At 38.7% G+C, this 23,049-nt stretch overlaps 2 protein-coding genes and 1 long non-coding RNA gene across 3 annotated transcripts in view; 2 read left to right on the top strand and 1 right to left on the bottom strand.

Annotated features, from left to right (window-relative positions):
• The window catches only part of TpnC4 (Troponin C TpnC4), a 242,322-nt gene that overhangs the window by 170,953 nt on the left and 48,320 nt on the right, over positions 1-23,049 (bottom strand). The window lies entirely within an intron of this gene.
• LOC139354522 (uncharacterized) lies at positions 1,159-2,436 on the top strand. Its single transcript, XM_070998763.1, has 2 exons — positions 1,159-2,169; positions 2,228-2,436. The coding sequence occupies exons 1-2, from the start codon at positions 1,848-1,850 to the stop codon at positions 2,230-2,232; spliced, it is 327 nt and encodes a 108-aa protein (XP_070854864.1). The 5' UTR covers positions 1,159-1,847; the 3' UTR covers positions 2,233-2,436.
• On the top strand, positions 18,433-20,034 carry LOC139354461 (uncharacterized). The gene is made up of 3 exons (XR_011605416.1): positions 18,433-18,478; positions 18,534-18,895; positions 18,962-20,034. It is a non-coding gene; the product is annotated as an uncharacterized lncRNA (long non-coding RNA).

The raw sequence follows: 23,049 nt of genomic DNA, 5'->3' as shown, positions 1-23,049 counted from the left end.
AGATGTCTGTAGACAAAAAAAAGCAGCTTTGCCTAAATTGTTTCGCGAAAGGCCACCAGCTACTTGAATGTACTAGCACTCACAGCTGTTTCACATGTCGAGCGCGGCATCATACACTGTTGCATAAAGGCAACCCCAATTCCCGTGGATCAACTTCCGCAATTAGTTCTTCAGCAGGCCAACAAAATCCAGCTATACAGGGGGCCGCCAACGGATCAGGAAATCTGCCCAGTGTGCAGAACTATTTAGCAACCGGTGCTAGAGCGGTTTTGCTAGGCACGGCCATTATTGACATATGCCACTTGGGAACGAACTACAGGGCTCGCGCTCTGATAGAGTCGGGTTCTGAGGCTACGTTTATTACGGAACGCCTGTCAAATCTGATTAAGCTGCCATTCCGCCATATCCAAGCCCAAGTTTCGGGCTTAAATCAGACCGTTTCCGCTCAGGCGACCAGGCTCTGCCATTTTGCTATTCGAGCCCCTAATAAGCCAAGCCTTCAGCTAGAAACCGCAGTTTACGTTTTGCCTGAATTGGCCGGAAAGCTACCGTCTTACCCAATTTCACGAGATGCGCTGATTGATTTACCTGCTATTCCCCTGGCAGATCCAACATTTTTAGAGAGTTCCCAGATAGATGTTCTGATCGGAGCCGACTTTTAACCGTCCGTGTTGCTGAGCGGCACGCGCACAAACATTTGTGGTTCTCTCCTAGGTCAGGAAACTATTTTCGGCTGGGTGCTTACCGGCCCAGTTGCTAGTACATCTAGCCAAAATCGGGCATCAGCTTTCACGACCCAGATAACCGAAACGAGTGACAGGGGCTTGGAAAAACTTCTCACTAAGTTTTGGGATTCCTATTCCAAGAGCAATTTTCTCCAAACCACCACTAGAGACGCAAGCGGTAGATACGTGGTAACTTTACCGTTTCGCGAGCCCGAAAATTTCGGATCCAAATTGGGGTACTCGCGATCCATTGCCCTAGCTCAGTTTCTTAAAAACGAAAACCGTTTGAAAAGAGACTTTCCATTAAAAGAGCAATATGTGTAATAATAGTGCGAATGCAGTATTCCCATAATTAGGTAGTAAGTGTTAAAATGTATAAGCTCATATTGAATGTACGTATGTTCGTTAGAGACGGTCACACTGGACAAGCTCTCTTCCGTTTCAAAAGTGGCATCAATAAAGACGCGCTTCAATACACGTCATACAAAATCATTAATGATCTGCATATCAACGATTATTACATGGTGTCAGAAGTGAAAATATCAATTGCAAACTAAAAAGGAACAAAATGGAGCGAGTTCTACAAGAAATCGACTGCTCAATGCAGGCATATGAGTGGCCAAAATGGAAGAGGTCGTTTATCATGTACATGATGGCGTCAGGCAAAGACTCAGAGCCAGAAGCCAAAAAGATTGCCACATTCCTATGGTTGGCTGGATCAAAGGTCACGGAAATATACAGTACATTGTTTCCCAACGATGGAACCGCACATGGCATGGTCGGCACCATGGTGTCGTCTTCAGACCCGTCTACCTCTGCCGCGGCATTCGATGACTACAGCATCCCGTTCCGAAACATCACAATGGAATCCTACAAATTCAACAACATTGTTCAAACTGAGGGACAGCCTTTCATAGAGTTTGAGACGCAACTCCGCAAGCAGGTACAGTTATGTGACTACAAATGTGACTGTGGCCGAACATACGAAGAACGTATGTTGCTAGACCGCTTCATAATTCATTCAAGATAAAAGGCTGCAGCTTAAACTCCTTGAATCAAAAAACAAGAAACTCGAGGAGATCATCACTGAGTGCAAAGCCTTTGAAGCGGCCGCAAAAAACAATGAATTTCTACGGAATCCCCATTATGAAAAGTCCGTTGACGCAGTTGTCCGTCGCTGCTATAATTGCTGAGCAATTTTCAAGTGCCGAGTGCCGTGCAAAGAAAATGGCATGTTACTATTGCGGAAAAATTGGACATTTTTCCAAGTACTGCAAGCAGCAGAAAAAACGAGTGGATAACAACAACTACAACAGCAGCAATAGACGAGTGGATAACAACAACATCAGCAACAAACGAGTGGATAACAACAACTACAAAAGCAAGCAGATAGATGTGGATCGCAAGCAAGCAGCCGGAGCAGTTATTAATTGGATAGAATCAGGTAAAAGTAAGGAAAGAGTATTTAAATCAGAGGCTTACATTAATGAAAGTAATTTTAGAATAAGCGAGTGCGGGCTAAACAGAGTAAGATGGACGAAAACATATAAAATAAATGGAAAAAATGTTACGTTTAAAGTGGACACAGGCGCTGATGTTAACTGCATCCCAAGTGATTTAGTTAAAGAATTAAAACTTGAAGTTAAAAAAGAAAACATTCTAATTTTTGACTATAATAAACTATAAAACCAGGGAGGAATTTGTGGAAAAATTTAGTCAATTATTTCAGGGACTCGGTAAGCTGCCAAAGAAACAATCAATCATTTTGAAGGAAGGTGCTCAGCTTGTGCTCCATTACAAAAAAAGGTTCCCACAAAGTTTGTTAGGGTCATTGGAGCAAGAGTTAAATGCTATGGTAAAGGAAAAGATAATCTCCCCAGTAACATACCCGACTAGTTGGGTGAACAATTTGCAAGTAGTGGAAAAATCAAACGGAAAACTCAGACTTTGTTTAGACCATAAGCCGTTAAATAACGCAATTAAAAGAGAACATTACCTTATACCAACAATAGATGATTTTATGATACAATTAACTCGGAAAAAGGTTTTTACTATCCTGGATCTGTCCCATGGATTCTGGCAAATGGAGCTGGATGAAGCTAGTTCAGATTTAACGACATTCATGACTCCATTCGGGAGATTTAAATTTAACCGGGTTCCAGTTGGAATCAATAGCGCTCCTGAAATGTTTCAACGAAATATGGATCAAATTTTAATGTAATGTAATGTAATGTAATGTAATGAAAAAGGTAATAGTTTACTTTGATGACATAGGAATATTAGGGGAAAATCTTGAAGATCATGATAACACGTTGTTACAAGTACTTCAGCGGGCTCAAGAAAATGGAATACGTTTTAACCCGGACAAAGTTCAATATAGGAAACAAGAAGTTGAATTTATGGGTCATATTTTATCAGAAGGGCAAATAAAACCTCAAAGAAAGCATTTAGAAGCCATTCAGAATAAAGCGGGAGTGCTACGTATTCTTGGACTTTTTAAATATTTAGCCAAGTTTATCCCAGACTTATCTTCTAGAACTACAAACCTGAGAAATCTGACTAGGAATGATACTTCGTTTGAGTGGACTGTACAACGAACTCAATGACTCAATGACTTGCTTAGAACTATAACAAGTGATCCGATTTTAGCCGTTTATGACAGCGCTAAGCCTGTTGTCATTCAAACCGATGCCTCAAAAAACGGTCTCGGTTGTGTTATTCTACAAAACGGACATCCAATCAGTTTTGCGTCACGTACGCTTACAAAGAGTGAACAAAAGTGGGGTCAAATTGAAAAAGAGCTTTTAGCAATTGTTTTTGCGTGTGAAAGGTTTCACTACTATGTCTACGGTAGAGAATTTTTAGTAGAAAGTGACCACAAGCCTCTGGAAGTCTTATTAAGCCGTGACATTGACTCAGTAACAATGCGATTACAGCGAATGCTGTACCCAAAAATGTCCGTAAAATATAAACCTGGAAGAGACATGTTAGTTGCAGACTGTTTTTCTCGAGCTCAACTACCGGATGAATCAGACATCTCGGAACTGGCCAATGTAATTCATATAATAAGCCAAGCAGCCTGTTTCTCGCAAGAAAATTATGAATGCTATCTTAGGGTTTTGGAAAACGATGAAAATTGTTGGAAAATAGCTGAATTTGGTAAAAATGGGTGGCCATCATTCCATAAATTAAACCAATTTTGTCAAAACTTCTATAAATTCAAATCGGAATTACACTTTGAAAACGGTCTTCTATTTCGTGCTGGTAGGCTGGTGATCCCGTCCAAGTTACAGAAATCAATCTCAAACCAAGTGCATGAGTCCCATTTAGGTGTGGAGAAAACCTTAGCTCGAGCACGAAAACTTTACTACTGGCCAGACATGAGCGTACAAATTAAGGAATTGGTGCACTCTTGCGAGGTATGTGAAAAGTTCAGAAGAAACAATTAAAAGGAACCGCTAATAGATGATGGAATATCCATTTTATTTGGCAGGAATGGATATTTTTGATTACAGGGGAAACAATTTTTTGTCAATCTTTGATGCATATTCTAATTTCTTGATTGTTAGTCGGCTAAAAGGGAAATTAGTTGCAAATGTCATTGAAGAACTAAGAAAAACATTTGATAATTATGGGTACCCATCAAAGCTCAAATGTGATAACAATCCCTTTAATTCATTTTCGTTTAGAAACTTTGCTAATGAATGTAATACATTATTGCAGTTTTCGAGTCCTAGGTACCCACAAAGCAACGAACTAGCAGAAAAAGGGGTGGCGATTGCGAAGAATATTTTAAAACGTTTCTAAAGCAACTGATTACCAGTATAGAATCCTTGAGTACAATACTACTCCCGTAGCTAGTTTAGGTCTTGCTCCATGCGAACTGTTCTTTGGACGAATGTGTAAGACAAAAATGCCAATTAAGAAATCGGAGCTGTTGAGAAATCACATTGAGGAGGAAAAGATTATTAAAAGATTCGGTCATAAAAAGGCGAAACAAAAGGCCTGTTATAATATGCACTCAAAAACTCTGCGTCCATTAAATATAGGAGATAAAGTCCAAACTAGAAAAAATGCCAATGAATGGGAACATGGAATCATAAAACAAAAAGTAAATGAAAGATCGTACATTATAAAAGATTACTTCAATAATTTTTTTAGAAGAAATAGAAGACTCATTAATAAGACACAAAACGGCAATAATATTTATTATAATAATGAAACTGTTGATATGTATGACAATGAAATTGTTAATTTAAGTGAAAATGGAACTGTTAACTTAAGAGAAAACGAACCAGAAGAAACTGAAAAAAGCAATGAAGAGACTGTTAATATAAACGAAGAACCAGTAGTCGAAGAAACTGAAAATTTTGATCTAAATCAAACTGACAATGTTAACATAGAAGAAAACATAGATCCCTTAAGTAATAGCACCTTTGTAAATTTAAGTAACATTGATACCTCAGTGGACTATGAAACCCCGGGAAGTTTCAGTTCAGAAGAAGAGGTAGAACCAACAGTATCACAATCAGGAAGAACTATAAGACCACCCAAAAGAAATGGTTGGGATTAAAGTTGTTAAATTAAAAAAAAAAAAGAAGGCGTGTAATAATAGTGAGAATGCAGTATTCTCATAATTAGGTAGTAAGTGTTAATAATATATAAGCTCATATTGAATGTACGTATGTTCGTTAGAGACGGTCACACTGGACAAGCTCTCTTCCGTTTCAAAAGTGGCATCAATAAAGACGCGCTTCAATACACGTCATACAAAATCATTAACAATCTGCATATCAACGATTATTACATCATTCAAGAGTATTTGGATCTGGGTCTTACGATTCTCCAAGCTATTATCTTCCACACAACGCGGTGCTCAAACCTTAGAGTACCACCACCAAACTTCGCGTGGTATTCAATGCTTCTAGCCCTTCAGCAAATGGGACAAGCTTGAACGATATTCTTCATGCTGGTCCAGTCCTACAATCTGATTTAACCATGCAGATCTTGAAGTGGCGTTATTTCCAATACGTGTTCAGTGCAGACATTACAAAGATGTACCGTCAAATCTGAGTCGATCCCAAGCATACGCCGTTCCAAAGAATTTAATTCCGGAATAAAGAAGGAGAAGTAAGCGATTTCGAACTAAAAACCGTCCCCTTTGGTGTCAACTGTGTACCGTTTCTGGCACTCCGCGTACTCCAACAGTTGGCAGATGACGAAGAAAAGGACTTTCCTAAAGCAAGCAATATTGCTTGGCAGCTTATGTACGTAGACGACGTTCTGGCAGGGGCCAATTCCATTCAAAAGGCTCAACTTGCGATCAGCGAGCTTCACCAGAAAGTGGACAGCTAATCAGGAGAGCATACTCGAAGATATCCGAAAGTTTTGCCAAAACACTTGGTGTTCGTTGGAATGCGACCTCGGATGAGTTCTATTTTGTCCCACCGCCAGTTTCGATTGAATCTACTTATACGAAGAGAGAGGTTCTTTCCCAAATCGCGAAACTTTTTGACCCAGCCGGATGGCTGTCCCCGTTTATTGTCCGCTCAAAAATCTAAAATATCCCTACAGAAATGAATCAAAGATGGCAAGAATTTTTGCACAGCTATTCCGAGCTTGAACAGATCCGTATTCCAAGGTAGGTTGGTTTCCAGCCAGAGGTGAAGGAAGAGCATCATGGTTTTTTTGAAGTAGGCCATAACATTATGACACGTCTGCTTACCGCCAAAACGCGAGTCGCCCATGTTAAAACGGTGTTCCTTCCACGGCTCGAGCTGTGTGGGGCATTGTTGTTGTCAGAAATGATCGCAGCTATCCTTCCAAATATGCCAATTTCCAATTCCGACATTTTCTGCTGGACGGATTCCACCATCGTCCTTGCATGGTAGAATAAACCGGCATGCCACTGGACCACGTTTGTAGCCAACCGAGTGACCAAGATTACTCAGGTGACAAGAGCTGAGCATTGGGCGCATGTGCGCTGCAGGAGCTGGTTCATAGCCAACTCCGGTGGGAATGACCGGATTGTTAACAACAGCCAAAAGACAAGTGCCCAACACTGGGGCTTGCACCTCCAGTCACAGACTTAGAGCAGCGTGCTGTGAAGGTCAATTTCGCAAAGGCCCCATCCGAAAATTTTCTGGAACGGTTCTCCAAGTTGGACAAGGCTCTGCGGGTCCTTGCGTACGTGTTACGGTTCATTTAACGCTGCCGCAAGAGGCCGAGGGGCACAGCTGATCGGCCTACCAAGGAAGAGGTCCGAGAATCTAAAAGAGCCCTTATTCTATATGCTCAGCGGGAGGAATATACCCACGAGCTTAAATTCATAAACGATATGCGTCCAATTCCAGTTTCCAGCCCGATAGCCAACCTGTTTCCATTTCTAGACCAGCGAGACCTGTTAAGGGCATGTGGTCGCATTACAGCCTCAACGGCCCTTCAGTTTAACGAGCGGCTTCCTATTATACTTCCATACAACTGTCGACTAGCTCGTCCTTTTTTCACACCAAATTTCCCTGCATGGTGGCAACCAACTAGTGGTACGCCTCATCCGATCGAAGTATTGCATTCCTAAAATCAAGAATCTGGTAAAAGCTGTGCTAAACTCCTGTAAGTACAGACGCAATTGATGGGCGATCACTGGCAACACTTAAAGGCCCTGCATCAGCAGTTCTGTGCGCGATGGAAAGAGGAGTACTTAAAATAACTTCACAAGCGCAATAAGTGGCAGAATCCTTCCAGAGATATCCAAGTCGATGAAAGTCGTCAAAGAAGACAATATGCCATCAAACGACTGGCGGATCGGCAGAGTTGTATCTGTCTTTCCAGGGACCGACAGTATAGTTTGCGTAGTCGAAATCCTTACCGCTCGAGGGACTACGAGTCGTATAACGAGTCCCATCCACAAGCTAGTACTTCTTTCTATGGAGGCCAAGGCACCCTCCGCTCTTTCAAAGTAACGCGTCCCATCCACAAGCTAGTACTTCTTCCTATGGAGGCCAAGGCAACCTCCGCTCTTCCAAAATAGTGCCTTTTGTCCTCATTTATACTAAATTATAATAAAACCATGGTTTCTCGTCCTCGCAGCGCCCAAACTTTGGACGACAGACGTTCACGAGGTCGGGGAATCCATCCTCTACGGAAGTGCAACCGTTTCCTGAGGATCAGCACTGAGCAGAGGCTCCGCGGCGATATTATAAACAAATATTGTGCGAATTGCCTGGCCACCAGCATTCCGAAGGTGTATGTCGCAGCGGAGACACGTGCAAAAAGTGTGGGCAGGACCACCACACGCTGCTCTATTTGCGCGAATCTTCCAGTTCGCGTCGCCGGTCAATTTCTCCGTTGCGACCCTCGGCGACGTCACCACGGTTTACGCTCGCCAAACCCAACGCCAAGCTCGCGGAACCATTCCCGGTGTTCCGACCAGTTCGAAGCGCCAACTGCAGCTCCATCTGTGGCGTCTCTGTTGCAGCAGCGGAGTGTGCAAATCATCCCGACGGTCATCGTGGTTCTCGACACGGGAAGGTTAGACCCAACTTCTGCACTCGCACTCCAATCCGTGCCCTAGCCGACGATGTTCGCGCTAGATTCAACGATATCCGTCTTGCTGACGAACAATTTCACCGTCCTGCGACTATATCCCTGGTGTTGGGCTCTGACGTGTATCGTGACGTCATCCAAGCCGGGTTCCTGAATCTGGATGAGGGGTTTCCTGTTGCACAAAGCACTGTGTTCGGCTGGATCGTCTCAAGATCATGTCGACAGTCTTAAGGTGCCAGACGAGGTCTTATTTAGTTGCTACGTTTGTCGTCGCAAGGAGGGGCGAGAATGTCCGCGCCAAGAAGGTGCAACTGTTAATGAATGTTAGTGGTTAACAGACGAGAGCAGTTACGTCCAGATGGTCTCTCATCTCGCTCTCGGACTGTTAACAGTCCCCACCCCCGCTCTCCTAACATAAGAGTTAAGTAGAAGCTGTTAGTTCTAATTTACCAGTGAAAGGGAGAGATCAAACCAGTACATTTTTTAGGGAGAACTTATTTTTAAATATAGTATTGAAGTTATTATATGGTTAAAATCACCTCAAAATTAACAAAATTCCATTGTTTGCACTGGCGGTTAATAAAGTAAAGAGTTTTTTTGCTTTAAATTATAAGCATAATGCAGAAGAAATACCTAGATCTGTCATTAAAAAATGTTATTGATTTTTAGAGGGTGCAAACGAAAGTTCCAGTAGAATTTGAACAACAAATTGTAAAAATGTATAGTAAATTCTGTCCTATGCCTTTTCTCTGTGAATTTAACGGGCTTATATAAAGTTATGTCCTTTTATCTCGTAAAACAGTAATGTTGATCAAATCAATCCTATGGCAACTATATGAAATAGTCCTCCAATCTTCACGATATAAGCCCATTATATTCGTTTTGATAAAACCAAACCGATTGCTAAAGGACCTCTCTAATATCTTAAAAGTGGTGGGAGGTCTTAATTTTTTCCCAGAAAAAGGAGCCAAATTCCCCAAAGTGCATACAATATGTAGAGACGAACATTTTGTAGAGTAACTTTTTTTCAAGAATTTCAATTGCTTTTGTTGTTTTCGTGCAAATAATCATATAATATTACCAGATTATTTTATAAGATGTAGTTATACTCGTAGAGTAAGATTAAAGTATTTAACAAGCAAAAGAAAGTGTTTCTTTATATTTATATCGATGATCGATTTAGCGTCGCTTGTGAACGGTTGTGTTTACTCTTGTGCTCTGAATTTTTGTCTATTCTGTGATTTTTTGCGAGTGTTTTGTGTTTGTTTATTAACAAAGCTTAATCTAACCGCTGGGTTAGTGTGTTTAGTGTTTTTTACTAGATCTCCCAGTGATTATAGTTATTTTAACATTTATATTAGATTTGTTTAATCTCCTAGCTTTGTTAGTGTAATTCTTATACTCACTAAACTTGCTAAAACTCTTTGATTCTCACTCTCTCTCCCGCTCTATATTAAAAATGTAACTTAAACTCTCTCTGAACCTGCCAAATTTCTGGTAGACTTTTGGTGTGCTATTCTCTTGTCTCTCTCTCTCTCTCTCTCTTGCTTGCTTTACATTGTAACTGTTCCTGCGTAAAGTTGTCAGTGTCCCACAAGCAACGCTCAATGGATAGAAGATTTTTTCTCTCGTGCTCTCTTATATTTAAATTATTACGAGATCTCGCGCTCTTATTTTTTTTCGTGTTTTGTGCCTTTGTGGTTTTGGAATTTGATCCCAGTGCCAAATTTACTCGAGGTATTTTTCATATATTATTTTATTTTATTTAATTTCCTTAAAATGGCTCTTGTCTGCTCTAAGAAAAATTGCACTCTTTCGTCTTCAACTAAAGACCCTTTTATTTTCTGCTGGCTCTGCGAGTCGATAATGCACGTTAAATGCGCAGGATTTACTGGTAGAGTCAAAGACTTCATTGATCAGAATTCTGGACTCATGTGGTCATGTGGATCCTGCAAGGAAATGGTTGTTGAGATGAGCGGCTTTATGAAGCAGACTCGAGACAGCCTTTTGAATCTCTCTGGTGCTTTTAAACAGCTCAATGAGGGGTTCAATTCCGTGTGTGCCCAATTTAATAATAAACAAGGAAGAACGCTATAGTCGAGTACCTCGACTATCAGATACCCGTTACTCAGCTAAAGGGACCAAAGGGAAACGGAGATATGCAAGCAGCAAAGCGAGATTGAAATGCGCATCCTATCGGCGGTAGACAGATTTAAGCGTTATGGGCGTTAGAGTGGTCGTGGCAAATTTTTTTTGGATCAATCAATAGGCATTGACGAGACCAATACATTTCAGTTATAATTTTTTATCTAGCATGAAAATTGGGTTTGGGTGGTTTGTGGGCGTTAGAGTGGGCGTGGCATATTCGCGTAATAAACTTGCGCTGCACTCAAGGCTACGGAATCTAAATCTGAGGTCCCAATTCTCTATCTTTGACAGTTTCCGAGACATCCACGTTCATATTTACGATTTTTTTGAGGTTTGTGGGCGGTTTGTGGACGTAAAAGTGGGCGTGGCAAATTTTTTTTAGAAAAAAAAAATCTTACAAACTTATTTAATTTGTATAGGAAACACGACCTTAAACTGCACCCAGTGCACATTTTTCAGAAACGAAGTGACCTTCCTTGGACACAAGTGTACCGACAAAGGTATTTTGCCAGACAGTAAAAAATAGTATGTAATAGAAAAATACCCAGTCCCAACAGACGCAGACAGCGCTAGAAGATTCGTTGCATTTTGCAATTACTAAAGACGTTTTATTAAACATTCTTTCCGATTACTCACGTCACATAACTAGATTATGTAAGAAGAATGTTAAAAAACGCATTCGAATACCTTAAAATTCAATTGATGAAACCCACACTACTGCAGTATCCAGATTTTAATAAAGAATTTTGTATAACAACTGATGCAAGCAAATAAGCGTGTGGAGCAAAGGAGAAAGCAACAAAAACACAACTGAACAGGAGTTAGCAGCTATCCACTGGGCAATAAATTATGTTTCGACATTTCGCAGTCAAATCAGACCAAAGGCAAAGATCATAGAATACCAAGATGCGTAACGAGGAGTAAGAAAATGTACACAGACTGTGTAATTTTTGCAAAGCAAGACTCACACGTATGGGACTCTATTTTTAGAATGCCGTTGCTTTGCTTAATTCTCTCTCCGTCTCTTGCTATCTCGCTCACGACACTCCGCGCTGTAAAAAAGTCAAAACTCAATTTTTTGTCTCAATTGTCAATTCTTTAACTATGTTAACTAAATAAAATCGATATAGTAGACGTATTGCTTATGTGGTTTATAAACGGGCTGTGGCTTTTTGACTATTTTTTTCAAGTAATATTTTTGATAGATTTAGTTTTTTTTTGTTTTTTATTTTGTATTTAGTTTTTTTATTATTTTAAATTATGTTTTTATAGTTACAATTTTTTTAGATTTATTAATTGGGACTTTAGGAATTAATCGCTCCTATGATATATTTATTTTGTGTAAAGTACATATCAAAGGTTTTAAAAAAATATCTTATAACAATAAAAACATGAACACAATAAGCAATTCACTTTGAATCATTATATTTTTATGAATATGGTAAGTGCTTTCCATATAAAATGCAAATGTTGGATAAATAGATTAAAGCTTTGCTGTTCAAAGATCCCCAGATATTTATTTATTTGTGTCGAAGTATATTTCGATTGGAGATTGTTTAAAACACCATGAACACCATGTTCATTTTATTTAATTAGAGATTGTTTAAAACACCATATACACCATTTTCATTTTATTTAATTGTTTAAAAAAAGAACGATATCATAAAAAAAAAATTGTTCCCAGTCGGAGTTCAGCTCCGACCTGAAATTCCCGAGTTGAGCGACTAGACCCCTGGTCTACATGCCGTTGACTCCTCGCGTTGGTCAAATGCGACATTGAGCCCTGATTGCAGCAGACCACACGATATGATACACCAACACAACGAAAGAGCTGTACACGGACAACGCACACTTGCAAAAGTAAACAGAAAAATTTCTGCGCAAGAACAGAAAAAGAAAAAATAGATTTGCCTAGGCAAACTCTAAATGAAGCTTCTCAGCACAACGTATACGAAATCATTGTAAACGACGAGTGACCTTGCGAATAATAGATTCACTATGCTTACTAAAGCATATAAAAACAGTTATAGCAAGAATTGATGCTAGCGATATGTACACCAATGGAATTCTCGACTTAGGTCAGTTCTTTCGAAGGCTTGAAAAAGAAGCCGGTATACTAAATATCAGCCAACTCAGAGTGGCACCGAGCGAAAACATCTTTGACACAATCTTAATGGAATCTTTTAAAATATTGGGCAAAATTACAATCCTTAAGAGTAGCGATACTCGAGCCGGTGATCTTATTATCAAATAATGATAAAGAGAAAGAAGCATTACTGTTTAAATTCCATGACGATCCAATACAAGGAGGTCATACAGGCATAGCTACAACATTAGCAAAAAAAAAAAAGGCATTATTATTGAAAAAACAAGACCCGAGACATACAAAATTATCTAACTCAAGTTAGAAAATAAAAAGTGCGAAAAACTTTTTTTACACTTAAAAAAAATTGGTACCATAGCAAAAATTTTAAGTGCCCTTTTTTTAATCAAAAGGGTGTACCTTACCGGAAAACAACGGTTTCCTTGAAGGCGTATTTCATCAAATTTTTTTTGTAAGCTGGTGTAATTTAAGACTTATGTAAAAATTTAAATATCAAAAATATAACTTATTCCGCACACTATCACCAGACTGTAGGAACCGTGGAGCGTAGCCATAGAACATTTAATGAGTTCATCCGCTCATACATCTTAGTTGATAAAACAGATTGGGATGTATGGCTCAAATACTTCGTATATCGTTCCAACACAACACCCTCTATGGCACATGACTATTGTCCATATGAGTTAGTTTTTGGTAAAACTTCAAGTTCACCTAAACTTTTTAATAGCACAGACAAAATGTAACCACTATATAACATAGATGACTACGCCAAGGAATCTAGGTATAGACAAGGAAGAACGCTATAGTCGAGTACCTCGACTATCAGATACCCGTTACTCAGCTAAATAGAGATATGCAAGTAGCAAAGCGAGATTAAAATGCGCCACCTACCGGCGGTATACAGATTTAAGCGTTATGGGCGTTAGAGTGGGCGTGGCAAATTTTTTTTGGACCAATCGATAGGTATTGTCGAGACCAATACATTTCAGTTAAAATTTTTTATCTAGAATAAAAATTGTGGGCGTCACAGGTTTTCGCGGTTTGTGGGCGTTAGAGTGGGCGTGGCATATTCGCGTAACAAACTTGCGCTGCGTATAAGGCTACGAAATCTAAATCTGAAATCCCAATTCTCTATCTTTGATAGTTTCCGAGATATCAACGTTCATATTTACGATTTTTTGAAGTTTGTGGGCGGTTTATGGGCGTTAGGATGGGCGTGGCAACTTTTTTTTTGGGTCAATCGATAGGTATTGATGAGAACATTACATTTCAGTTAAAATTTTTATTCTATCATCAAAACTCTAGGAGCCACAGTTTTAGGCGGTTTGTGGGCGTTAGAGTGGGCGTGGCACTCTACTGCGCTGCGTAAGAAGCTCAGGAATCTGCACGCCAAATCTCAATAGCGTAGCTCCCATAGTTTCCGAGATCTCAGCGTTCATCCGGACAGACAGACGGACAGACGGACATGGCTAGATCGACTCGGCTAGTGATCCTGATCAAGAATATATATACTTTATGGGGTCGGAAACGCTTCCTTCTGCCTGTTACATACTTTCCGATGAATCTAGTATACCTTTTACTCTACGAGTAACGGGTATAAAAATTACTAACTGAGTCGCCTAAACGTAAAAAAACCAGCTTAGCGGCAGTTAATACGGTCACGGTATCCACCTCAAATCCGAACTTGGTGGCGGCAGCAGTCTCTGTTGACACTGTGGTAAGTGAACCCACTGCGCCTATGGATACAGCTGTTTTAGGTGAAGTCACTGCTTCTCGAAGTAGGGTGGTAAAAAAACCTTCAGTGCCGGCTACGGTGCCGACCGTACCTATAGGTACAGAAGTTACCGTTTCTGGCTCTCAGCTTAGTGAGGTGCAATCTGCTGCTGGGGGACGTAAGAAATTATCAGTTGTTCCACATAGAAAACAATTATTTGTTTCCAGATTTACCCCAGATACCACATCTGAGGATGTTTTGGAATTTAATCGTGAAAAATTCCCATCCGAGAATATTTCAGTTGAACAATTTAGATTTTCATATGCTCGTAGTATATCGTCGTTTAAAATATTTGCTCCGCCTGATGTGTTTAAGGTACTACTTTCTGAAAGCTTTTGGCTTAATGATGACTTAGTAATAAAAGAATTTGTTCCCAATAAACCGAGAACAAATAACAGACCTTCCACTGCGCCAAAAAACTAAAAAGTTTATTTTTGGCTTATCAAAATGTTAGGGGACTAAATATGAAGCTACCCAAGCTTTATGCTGACTCCTCTGCATTTACTGCTGATATTTTGGCTTTTACGGAAACTTGGCTGAAACCAGAGATATCTGACAATGAAGTTCTGTCAAACAATTTTAATGCCTATAGGACCGATCGCTCCTCACGTAGGGGAGGCGGTGTGCTGATTGCCGTTAGCACTAGCCTAACATCCGAGAGAATTCACTCTGATACTCCTAATGAAATTGAATTTGTTAGTGTGAAAGTTTCCTTGCAATCATTCTCAATATTTGTTACATGTTCCTATATTCCACCTGGCTCTGATTTAATAATTTATGAGCACCACCTGTCTGCGATAAAATCTGTTCTATCCCTTCTTTCTAACAGTGACCTTTTGATTGTTTTGGGTGACTTTAATCTCCCTGATATTTCTTGGTCTCCTCCTATTGACTCACTAGTCGCTATACCTCTATCCGCCCATGATTTTGTAGATGGTCTTCTAGAATTATCGTTACAGCAAGTAAGCTTTATACGGAATTCATTAAATAGACAACTAGATCTTGTGTTTGTTTCAGACCCGTCTGAAGTCACGGTATCTAGAATTGGTGCTCTTGTTGTACCTGAAGACCGATATCATCCAACAATGGAATTGACAATCTGCCTCCCATGCGTTGATACCCTCTCTTCTTTAGTTTCTCAAACTAAAGTGAGATGTTTCCGAAAATGTAACTATAAAAAACTTAACGACATGATTTCTCAATATAATTGGACAGAATTGTACAATTGTATGGATATTGAAAGTGCCACTGAACACTTCTATATAGTGTTAAATACCTTTTTTAATGAATGCGTTCCTGATAGGTTTCCTTTAAAGACAAACAGGCCACCTTGGTTTACCAATGCGCTTCAAAGACTTAAAAACCTTAAGACAAACACTTATAAAAAGTATAAGAAATCGGGTAAGCCATCTGAATTTTCGAAATATGTGGTGGCTCGATCGGATTTTAATGTTCTCAATAGTCATTGCTATTCTATGTATTTAAGTCGATGTAAATTTGAATTTTCAAATGATCCGAAGCAGTTTTATAACTTTGTCAATGCCAAGCGTAAGTCGTCAGCATTGCCTTCATCGGTACGTTTTAACTCAATGGAGGCATCGACGGATTCTGAAATTGATGATTTATTTGCCGAGTTTTTCCAAAGTTCGGCTGCTTGGTCAAATTCTAACTACCCTAATCCCTTAAATAAGGCAAATTGTATCTTTACCCCTGAAATTACGAAAATTTCTCTCGTAAGAGACTTAGAAAAAACAACGCCAACTTATTCTCCCGGTCCTGATGGACTCCCCGGGTGTGTGCTTAAGTTTTGTGCGTCAACCATATGTAAACCGATTCTTAAACTTTTTAATTTGTCTATTTCATCGTCAGTTTTTCCTACTATCTGGAAGGACTCTTTTATCATTCCACTTCACAAAAAGGGTGCGAAGGCGGATGCCCAGAATTACAGAGGTATTTCTAAATTGTCGGCAATTCCTAAAGCATTTGAACGTATTATTACTTCTCATTTGCAACATTTATGTTCCTCGCTAATATCACCGTGTCAGCATGGTTTTGTTAAGCGAAGATCGACCACCACCAACGTTCTGGAATTGTCATCTATTGTAATAAATGGATTTAAGAATAAAATGCAGACTGACGTTATATACACTGGTTTTAGTAAGGCCTTTGACTCTGTCAACCACTCTCTTCTCTTATTCAAATTAAATCAGCTTGGGTTTCCATGTAATCTATTAACTTGGATTTCAAGTTATTTGAATGGTAGGACTCAGAGGGTTATATTCAAGAACGCTGCCTCAAAACTGATCTATGTGACATCTGGAGTGCCTCAGGGTAGTCATTTCGGCCCTTTGCTGTTTACTTTGTTTATTAACGATCTTCCCTCTATCATAACACACTCTCGTGTACTAATGTATGCTGAAGATGTTAAGCTTTGTTTATAACATAATGATATAGCGTCGGGTTTCAACTTACAGTCAGATATTGATTGTTTTCAGGGATGGTGTGAGTATAACCTTTTAAATTTGAACTGCCTTAAATGCAATGTTATGACTTTTCATAGGGGTACTCCTACTTTTGTTAGTTACTCTCTTCAAAATACACCACTCGACCGTATATATTCAGTTAATGACTTAGGCGTTCTTCTGGACCCAAAACTTAAATTTGACTGCCACATAATGGCCACTGTCAGCAAGGCCATGAGTGTTCTTGGGTTTATAAAGCGTTGGTCAAAAGAATTTGATGACCCTTATACAACCAAATTATTTTTTACCTCCCTTGTCTTCGGTTTGGAGTCCACAATATCAAGTGCATATTGACCGTATTGAGTCGGTACAAAAAAAAATTTCTTCTTTTTGCCCTTCGTAGTTTGAACTGGGATCAAAACATAACGCTACCTTCCTATCAGAGTAGATTACTATTGCTTAATTTACCTACCCTTACAAATCGTAGAACAATGCTTGGTACTATTTTAATGCAAAATCTTATAAGAGGTGATATTGATTCTGTAGAACTTGTAAACCGCCTAACTTTCAATGTTCCTGTTAAACTAACACGAAATTATTATCCCCTAAATTTGCCACGATGTACATCTAATTTTTGTCTGCACGAGCCCTTTCGCGTTCTATGTAATAATTATAACAACTTTTACCATTTAATTTGCACTTCAACTTCTATCCCGGTATTAAAAACTAATATTTTAACTCATTTGCTTCATTCTTAGATGCTTCTTTTATTTTCATTTGTGTCCCGTCTCTATTTGTTTTTTGTATCTTCCTCGCGAACTCGTATTTTTTGCCCAAATTGATAAAAGGGCCCCGCGCGTAACAAGCACGAGCTTGGTGTCGTTGGGCCACTTGTCTGTACTGCTCGTAGTGCATCAACGTCCATCATATATTTAAAAAAAAAAGAAATATATGTATATATATCATGTATATATAAATGTATAAATATATATATATATATCATATATATATAAATATAAAGATCAATTGTTGAGCTGAATTAGCAATGTTTGTCTGTCCGTCCATCAAAAACCTTTTTATACCCGTTACTCGTAGAGTAAAAGGGTATACTAGATTCGTCGGAAAGTTTCCGACCCCATAAAGTATATATATTCTTGATCAGGATCACTAGCCAAGTCGATCTAGCCATGTCCGTCTGTCCGGATGAACGCTGAGATCTCGGACAACTATAAAAGCTAGGCCATTGAGAATTGGCGTGCAGATTCCTGAGCTTCATACGCAGCGCAAGTTTGTTTCAGCAGAGTGCCACGCCCACTCCACAAACCGCCCAAAACAGTGGCTCCTACAGTTTTGATGCTAGCATAAAAATTTTAGCTGAAATGTATTGGTCTAACGCCCAAAACGCTTAAATCTGTCTACCGCCGGTGGGTGGCGCATTTTAATTTGATAGGTATCTGATAGTCGAGGTACTTGAATATAGCGTTCTTCCTTGTTTTAGTTTCCAAAATCTCAGCGTTCATGCGAACGGGCATGGGTTGATCGGCCCTGATGAATAATATATGTCGGAGAATATCTTAGATAGTGTGAGCATTTTGTTGTGCTGGTTAAGGATGGGGACTCAGTATAAGAGCTGAGGCTCGTATGTAGCTTCGTATCCGTTACAAGACCTGGTCACTTTTACTTCTTGAATTGAGTTGGTAGCGGACACGTTTTTGGCGAAGTATTCAATAAGATTCAAAAATAAAGAAAATCAAACTTCTCCAAGGGATTAATAGGTTAATTTCGCTTTGCTGGAGCAACAAAACAGACATTTTCAGGAACTGGTCAAGAATTTGCAGATATTTGCGAACGGGCTACAACAAAGGAGCGAAATTCGCTTGACGAAATACAATACAGACCTTGTGGATGCCACGCAGTTCTGCACTACGGTGGATATCATTTTAAGTACAAGATTGCTTTATGACAGCGAAATTATTTTTGGCGCTAAGTAAATCGTTGGAAGGCGCAGCAGCCAAGGGGTTATCTCAAATATGCAATCCAGGAGTAACCTGGTAGCAGTTCCCAAAACTTTTTGAGCATCGATACGAGATGCCAGCCGACGCTATTTTTCGTCTTCTTAACAGCCGTCCAAGCCGTGGTGAAAGCTGACCTGTCTTTTCGAGTCGTTGAATTCAGAGCTAATTTCTATCGCTTTGGTTTTTAGGCTAATTTGGATCGGCCTTTGTTACACATTTTACACACAGAGAATGTAAACAACCGACGTGATCTGGAAGCGGGCCGCAAGTCTTTGCTGCGCTGAAAGACAGTCCTGCTGCACCAAACTGGTAACCAGAGGAGCCTAAGCAGAGTATGCTGGTTTATGCTGAGATATTTCCGATTACCTTTGATTCGAGAGCTGAGTGTTTCTAATAAATAAGTTGGTAAGAGAATTTAATATTTCACCCGTTTAAAAGGCATAATAATCGAGCATGGTAAATCTTTGGTAGTTTTGTTTTCAGACGAAAGTATGGAAAATAATATTGTTATTGGATGGTTACTAATCATTTCAGAAACAAAGGAAGATTGCAACTTGTTTTAAAAATTTTTGCGATGGCCAAAGTGACGTTAAAAGATAAAGAAAATTGAATCACTTTTAGCTTTACCACCACCGACATAAATTGCTTTGGTAGTTTTGTTTTCAGACGAAAGTATGGAAAATAATATTGTTATTGGATGGTTACTAATCATTTCAGAAACAAGGGAAGATTGCAACTTGTTTTAAAAATTTTTGCGATGGCCAAATTTTCTTTCAACATTTCTAAATGGTGAAGTGACGTTAAAAGATAAAAAAAATTGAATCACTTTTAGCTTTACCATTACCGACATAAATTGCTACACCACCTGTGATTATTGGCTTGGCTCCATATTATCGTCAGTTTATTCTGTGGTTTTCAAAATTGATTAAGACTTTTTAGTTATTTTCTCCCATCTGACAAAAATAGTTACTGATACTGTACTAACGAACGGATTTTCAACTTCCTCTATAGGGTATGGTGCTATTTTTTCGCACCGCATAAACATAAAGCCGCATGTGGTGTAATACAACAGTAGAAGATCGAGCTCTTATGCGTCTACGCATACGTCTTATGAGTTGGAAACGGAGGCGGTTTTAAGTGCCGTAAAGTATTTTCGAGTTTTTGTCTAGGAATTTTTTGCATTCTATTTTTAAATGGAATACAGAGGGGTAAAGCCATGGTACGTGTTGTCTGTTTGTTAAAAGTCCAATAAGTCAGATTCCAAATTTTCAGTAACAATAAAATAAAAAAAGAAAAGCAAATTGATTTAATAAATAAATTGAATAATGACGATCTACCGTTGTCACGAGTTGTCATTTATGAAATGAGATCAAATATTTTGTACAGAAAGATTAAAATTAACTAAGAACTCGTTGCTTACGTTGCACACTGGGCCAGAAAGTTAATTTTTTGGCCAAAAATCTGTAATTTCTTTACTGGGATAGTAAGAAGGATGCAGTTTTTTGCATTTAACTCTTAAAAGATTGAACTTTTCAACGAACTAAAAGTAAAATTTAGTGAATTTTTATATGGTATAGGTAATCCAAGCCAAAATATGAAAATTTTTCGATTTTTCGATTTTTTATTTTTATAAAAATAACTAGAAGACGCACTCAATCAATTTTCATACACGATTAAGTATGAGAGAAAACAAATTAAAAAAATTAACACCACTATAAATATTATGTCGTTAAAGATTTATGAACCGTTAAAAATTGCTACTTTCGAAGGCTCCCACTTCAACGTTTACTTAATAATCGACCTAACAAAATTATTTATTTTTTTCTTCTTGTTATCTTTTTAGATTCCTATAACCAAAATATTAGAAAAAAATTGTTGGTAAAATATGGTTTTTTAATTTGTTTAATGTTAGTATGACATATTCTGTAGTCATCACAAAAGTATGCTTCATTTATTTATTTATTTATTTATTTAAGATCATAGTAAAGTTTACAAAGGGAATACTAACATAGGGGGTGTAGTGCTAGCTACTAGGCCTTCGACTACGTATTTATTTAAGCTACATTTATACTTGTATAATATAGTTTAGTTCTCATCCGAAGGAAGTGCAAGAAATGCAGCATATCTTTAGGCATACTTAAGTCATCCCTTATGAACGACAGAAATTGTGAACATATTTTAGAGACGAGCCAAAAAAGTTGATATTTCTCTTTTCGAAATATCGATTTTTCATTCGATTGTTTGGTTTCAGAAATAAAAGAAGCGGGAATGAATGAAAAAGTAGATTTTAGATGTTAGGCAAACTAAAATCAAATATTGGCGCGCAAAACGTACATTAAAACCTCAAGAAAAAAAAATACGGCATTCCTTTGGGCATTCTTAGTAAAGCTCATCAAAATGGTTCGACTTAAAATTAAGCCTTCAATCAAAACTAAAACAAGGGAGAACGCTATAGTCGAGTACCTCGACTATCAGATACCCGTTACTCAGCTAAATGGAGATATGCAAGCAGCAAAGCGAGATTAAAATGCGCCACCTACCGGCGGTATACAGATTTAAACGTTATGGGCGTTAGAGTAGGCGTGGCAAATTTTTTTTTGGATCAATCGATAGGTATTGACGAGACCAATACATTTCAATTAAAAGTTTTGATCTAGCATGAAAATTGTGGGCGTCACAGGGTTTTGCGGTTTGTGGGCGTTAAAGTGGGCGTGGCAAACTTTTTTTTGGGTCAATCGATAGGTATTGATGAGAGCATTACATTTCAGTTAAAATTTTCTATCTAGCATCAAAACTGTAGGAGCCACAGTTTTGGGCGGTTTGTGGGCGTTAGAGTGGGCGTGGCAGTCTACTGAAACAAACTTGCGCTGCGTAGGAAGCTCAGGAATCTGCACGCCAAATCTCAATAGCCTAGCTCCCATAGTTTCCGAGATCTCAGCGTTCATCCGGACAGACGGACAGACGGACATGGCTAGATCGACTCGGCTAGTGATCCTGATCAAGAATATATATACTTTAAGGGGTCGGAAACGCTTCCTTCTGCCTGTTACATACTTTCCGACGAATCTAGTATACCCTTTTACTCTACGAGTAACGGGTATAAATACGGTAAAAGAAAACTACTTGCCCGAATTCTTTGAAACTTTGGCATAAATTAGTTTAATGTATTATAAAAAGGACTCCATACTTGGTCTGGTCATTTAAAAAAAAAAAAGACGTATCTTTGGCCAGAAATCGGATCGGCTGGCCCAATATTATTGGATCTTTTGTATGTTCGTAGATTTGTATATTTGAGAACTGAATAACGTGCCAAGTTTCTAAGGATACATCACGAAGACCTCAAATTGAATTACAAAAAATTCCAAAAATAAGCATTCCTTGGCACACCGTCCACATATACATATCGGGAAAATTGCTTAGAAAAGCTCTAGGTCATGGCAAGATGCACTAGGGGATGGCCCTTAATTGCACAGTTAAATCGTAATACTATATGTAGTCCTCTAGATTTTTAGATTGGCAGAATTGCTAATTCCTATTCGGAATATTAAATTTAAATTTTCGAGTCGAAATTAGGAGAGCAAGCCGATAGAAGCATGCAGGATAGATATGAGAATACAAAATTTGACAAAGGTAATTAGTTTTACTGTGGGTGACTTTGTGTTGCTTAAAATCAGTGAGATACAGCAAACGAAATGGGATTCAAGGCTTAGAGGGACTTTCTAAGTTGAGGTTTTAGAGAAAGACCGATATGTTTTAAAGCATACGCAGAATAATTGGCGTTATAAGTATCCACACAAAAGTTTGCGAATGTTACCAGAAGAGCTTGGTGCAAATGATGAAGAACTAATTTTGTCAGAAAATTCTGTTTAAATCTGATCATTGTGCTTCATGTGATTTGTGAAGCCATGACTTTGGTAATGAACGAGATGCGTTAAGCCATTGAGTTTAGTGATGGACGAGATGCGTGAAGTTGAGTTTGGCGATGTTGCTAAAAAGTTCTTTAAGAAAAGTTAAGCTGTGTAATTGATTAAATAAGCTTATAATTTAATAAAAAGGTGGAAAAAAGTCAGGTTGAGTTACATGGCCCACAGTTTGATAATTTGTATACACGTTACTCGTAGAGTTTAAACGTATTCTAGATTCGTCGGAAAGTATGTAAGAGGTAGAAGGAAGCGTTTTCGACCCTATAAAGTATATATATTCTTGATCACTTGCCGAGTCGTTCTAGCCATTTTGTCCGTTTGTCCGTATGAACGCTGAGACCTTGGAAACTATG

Source organism: Drosophila suzukii (genome assembly GCF_043229965.1).
Source record: "Drosophila suzukii chromosome 2 unlocalized genomic scaffold, CBGP_Dsuzu_IsoJpt1.0 scf_2c, whole genome shotgun sequence".
NCBI lineage: Eukaryota > Metazoa > Arthropoda > Insecta > Diptera > Drosophilidae > Drosophila > Drosophila suzukii.
This window is presented reverse-complemented; position numbering and strand designations above follow the sequence as displayed.